This window comes from Frankliniella occidentalis, unplaced genomic scaffold (assembly GCF_000697945.3).
Source record: "Frankliniella occidentalis isolate FOCC.00 unplaced genomic scaffold, Focc_3.1 Scaffold81, whole genome shotgun sequence".
Taxonomy (NCBI): domain Eukaryota; kingdom Metazoa; phylum Arthropoda; class Insecta; order Thysanoptera; family Thripidae; genus Frankliniella; species Frankliniella occidentalis.
The window spans coordinates 1,132,462-1,137,119 of record NW_026267211.1 but is presented as its reverse complement, the minus strand read 5'-3'; the positions used below and the strand labels follow the sequence as shown (position 1 = coordinate 1,137,119).

At 39.3% G+C, this 4,658-nt stretch overlaps 1 protein-coding gene across 1 annotated transcript in view; it reads left to right on the top strand.

Moving 5' to 3' along the window:
* The window catches only part of LOC113208831 (polyhomeotic-proximal chromatin protein), a gene marked incomplete at its 5' end in the record, with an annotated part of 11,029 nt that continues 6,371 nt past the window's right edge, over window positions 1–4,658 (top strand). The window contains 9 exons of the mRNA XM_052269052.1: window positions 1–564; window positions 1,004–1,183; window positions 2,591–2,773; window positions 2,855–3,055; window positions 3,146–3,544; window positions 3,641–3,821; window positions 3,955–3,993; window positions 4,086–4,231; window positions 4,313–4,483. Of these exons, the coding sequence (XP_052125012.1) occupies window positions 1–564; window positions 1,004–1,183; window positions 2,591–2,773; window positions 2,855–3,055; window positions 3,146–3,544; window positions 3,641–3,821; window positions 3,955–3,993; window positions 4,086–4,231; window positions 4,313–4,483 (2,064 nt within the window). The remainder of the gene's footprint in view (window positions 565–1,003; window positions 1,184–2,590; window positions 2,774–2,854; window positions 3,056–3,145; window positions 3,545–3,640; window positions 3,822–3,954; window positions 3,994–4,085; window positions 4,232–4,312; window positions 4,484–4,658) is intronic.

Sequence of the window (4,658 nt, the reverse complement as noted above, 5' to 3'; positions counted from 1 at the left end):
GCCCAACAGCAAGCCCAACAGCAAGCCCAACAGCAAGCCCAACAGAAGCCAGGAGTGTCACAATTGGTCTTGCAACAAATACCAAATGCTTCGCAAGTTCTGCAGCAGGCTCAACAGCAAGTGGCGCAACAACATGCTCTTCAACAAGCTCAACAGCAAGCTCAGCAGCAGGCTCAGCAGCAAGCTCAACAGCAAGCTCAACAGCAAGCTCAACAGCAGGCTCAACAGCAAGCTGTACAACAATTGCAAGCACAGACTTTACAGCAGCAAATTCAACAGCAAGAACAACAACAGCTTGTACAGTCGCAATTAACGCAAGCTCAACAGCAGCAACATGCAGTCAAGCAAGCACTGCAGCAAGCACAACAACAAGTTGCATTGCAGCAGGCTCAGCAGCAAGCTTTGCAACAGGCTCAGCAAGCCCTTCAAGCCCAGCAAGCGCATCAACAGGAAGGGGTTGCGCAACACCTTCCTCAAAGTCAACAAGCAGCTCAGCAGCATCAAGTACAGTTGCAGATTCAAACCCAACCGCAATCCCAACAGGGACAACAAAGTCAACAACAAGTGAGTGACTCTAATCACATAAGATGATCTTAAAATATAAATTTACTGTAACAGTTGGGTTTAATGCATTAGCAGAATATATAATGAAAAAAAGGTGCACAAAATAATACAAAACTTGCTATTCTATAAGTCGATTGATCATACTTAATGGTATCCACTAGTAAAGATTTTGTGATACACTTTTAATGTGATTACAGTAGTTTCTCAATACACTTTGAAGTCATATCAGATGCATTTCTATCTCTTCAAGCTCTGGCTCCTTAACTACAGTTTAGCCGGAGTCTGTGTTCACTTAAACACACAACAGCATAAATAACACTGTGTTGGAATCCCTTTTGACAAATATTTTATTTAGGAAGTTTTCTACTCTTTTGGAAAAAAAAAAAAAAAAAAAATTACAACTTACCGTCAGAGTGTGTAAACAATTATTGTGGCTCAGGCTGCTGTGGTGGTGAAGCCGCCTACTGGGTTGCCAACTGCATTGCCAGCTACGCTACCTGCACACCATATCCTGGTGTCAAGCGGTGGGCAGCTGCTGGTGGCATCCTCAGCTAAACCAGCCATGCCGCCGCTCCCCGTGTCTCCCCTCGTCACTAGTGTCACAGCAGCCATGACGCAGGTACCGTCGCCCGTGGGAGGCCATTATTGGACTGCCTGGAATGAAGTGCTAACTTTTCAGTATTTTATGATGAAAGTCTTAGTTTTGACTTTGTTAGTTGAAATGTCACTGACAACATTGGTTAAGTGTCTTCCATGGAAAGTTGCACCTCATACATATTCCAGAATGTCTTTGTTGGCAATTATCTTTCCTCCCCTCACTCACTTGCCTTGGTCTGCAATGTTCGCATTATGGTTCTTGCTTGCTGCTTAGCTCACCATCCACCTTGTCATATTAGACAACCATTAAACTAACAAGTTTCAGACTAACTCCATCAATGTTCGTGTAGAAAGTAATAAATAATAGAGATAGGAATTAATTATATTTTTGTTGGTATTATGTATTTTACTCTTTAGTTTTGGAGGTATTAGTACTTCCAAAATCACTTCAAAATATGAAAATATTTGTTTTGACTATAGGTTATCTGCCTGTTAGATCTGCATGAGCCTCAGTGAACTCATTGATATACAATTTTAGTACAAACTGTAATTTTGATGGTTTGTTCTGTGTTTCAAATCAATATTTTGAGAATGCCACTCTGTGGTTGTACTGGAGAGAAATCAGATATGTCTAGCTGTCCATTGCTATTTGGTATAGCATATGCATCTCATATTATTATCTAATGGTCTCTTCCTATTCCACTGTATGCATCCTGACATCCAACTATCACCGAGATTTTTTATAAACATTTAATGTGTCGTTTTCTGGGCCATTTATCTACACTTTCACTAATCCAAGCCTGATGGGCAATTTGTACATAGCAGCCCTCTCTCATGTGAAGTCCACAAACCTCTATCTCTCTCATGACCGGGTGCCTTGGTGCACAAAGGAATGTTGCTTCAATTAATAACTATCAATCAAATACATACATATATTCTTCCTCATAATTGTTTCACCCATATCTTAGGCTTCTCTTTGATCCATGAGTGCTTGGCAGCTCGCTGAATGTTTACTGATACTATGCCCTTTCCCACATTTTAATATTTAAATATAGACAGTTATTTTTTTTATTTTTAAGCTCTGAAAGATGCTTTGAAAATTTATTTCTTTGTTAAACGAACTCCTGTTCAAAGTTTGAAGAATAATAACGCATGTAATATTTTATCAGTTTTAGAACTCTTAGAGTTATTTCAATTTTAATTAGTACTGCCTTAGGAAAGACTCAGTTAATTAAGGTTTGACATCTTCTTCTCTAATTTATGTTTAAATTATGTAGATTTTTACATTTTAAATTTTTGTTTTTGGACGTCTTTAATTTTTGCAGTGTTTTCACCAATTCTGCCTTTTCACATCACCATGACTTTCTGTCTCTTCCCATTGTAACATTGTTTTTAATTTCCTGACTAAATGAACACTTGTGTTTTTCAGGTGATTCCTGCTGTTGGCATGATGCAGCAAGCTCAGCCCATGCAGTTGAGTCCTATGGTTATCAATGCACTGAATGCACTGCAAGGCAATCTAGTACTTCCTGGTATGGGAGGTGTTATTGGAGTTGATGGGCTGACCCAAAATATGCAGATTCCACAGTTGACACTCTCCAATTTAATCCAGGTAATATTTTTCAAAAATATTCCTCTTTTCATTGTTAGTTCATGTGTTAATATCAATACTAAGGTTATCTTTTCATTTCAGGGTGATTCAAGAAACTTTTTGACTCAGCATCAGGCTGCAGCTTTGCTGTCTCCCCCTGAATCTGCTTTAAAGAAAAAGAACAATAATAAGAAAAGGAAGACACCTGCTCCTCAAACAGTTTCTGTTCAAATTTCCACTCAGCATCAATCTCATCAGCCTCAAAATATTGCTCCCGCTTTCAGTTCACCATCTTCCGTCAATGTAATAGCCAGACTCTTATTCTCGGCCGATCTTGGTATAGCTGTGTTTTAATTTCTTATCTTTTTGCTATGTTTTTACTTTAAATTGCAGGCTCATTTTGGTGGAGCACCTGTTCTTACACTTGTACCAGGGAAAAACCCATGTGCTCCTCCTCAGATTGTTGTAAATCATGCTCCTGCAACCCATAATCCAAGCACTCAACCACCTCAGCAATCCCCCTCACAACAAACGTCTCAGCAGCAGCCAACATCAGCCACATTAACCAGTGCACAGCCGCTTTCATCGCCAGGCCACATCAACTTACTTCAACCTATGAGTGTTGTCACTGGACCATTGCAACAATTTATTGTTCCTGGATTAGTTATGGCAACGGACGGCTCAGGAAATGCAACTCTTATTCAGGATCCAGTGGGGAGTATTGCTAATATTCAGAACATTCCTAATGTTCAAACCATCTCTAACTTGCAGAATATGGGGCTTCAATTACAGGTATGAACAGCTGAAGGCCATTTGAAGTATTTATTATATCATTTAATATTGTTTAAACTTTTCTTTTAAAACCATGCACTTGTGTTCATATTTCAGCTACAAAATGTAAATGGACAGAATGTTTTAACTCCTGTCCAAACTCCCGTCCAAGTTCAAGGTACATCAGGATTAGTTTTTCAGCGTAATCCTGCTGGTGGAGCACCCAAACTGACTACAGCACAGTTCATTACCTCACCTACAAGCCCTGCACAATTTATTATTCCTACCTCAAGCACGGGTAAGGATGATTATGCAATGGAACATGTATCTGTTCATTTAAAACAAAATAAAAAAAGTACTCTATATGTGATGCAATTATTAATTCTCTTAGCATATATGCTTTTATTTTATTTTTTTGTTCTTCTTTTCAGGGGGCACACAGTTTATCATTCCTACATCTTCATCACAAGGTAAGGCCCCCAAGTCTTATAAATAAATTATTTTTAAAATTAAATTTTATAAATTCAGATAATTTTTAACTCGTGTATGTTTACTTATTCAGGCACACAATTGCTAGCTACTAGTTCCCCCGGTGGTGGCACTCAGTTCTTAACAACTGCTGCGGCATTCGGAGGTCAACTTAGTGGTCAACTTAGTCCTCTCCTCGCAAGTCTTAGTCCTAATGGCCAGCTTCAAGGACAACACATTGTAAGTGTTCTACTCATGCCCCATTTAAGAAATTGAAGTATCCAGGTACAGTTGTTCATTTTCTTTTTCTTTATTCTGTAGACTTTAAGTACAGCCAATGGACAAACCATCCAAATGGCAGCTAGCCAGCTTGGTTCTCAGACACTTGTAGTCCCCTGCACTCCTTCAAATCAAAGGCAACAGACTCAACCCAAACAAGAGATTCAAATTGCTGTCAGTCTGGCCCAATTGCAGCATCACGCTGATCAGCAGGTTAGTACTTTTTATTTCTATCTATCAACTTTGCATGTTTCCACGGTAAAAATTTAAAAAGGGAGGGGAAAACGGGGGGGTGTGAAGTCCACAAACCTCTATCTCTCTCATGACCGGGTGCCTTGGTGCACAAAGGAATGTTGCTTCAATTAATAACTATCAATCAAATACATAC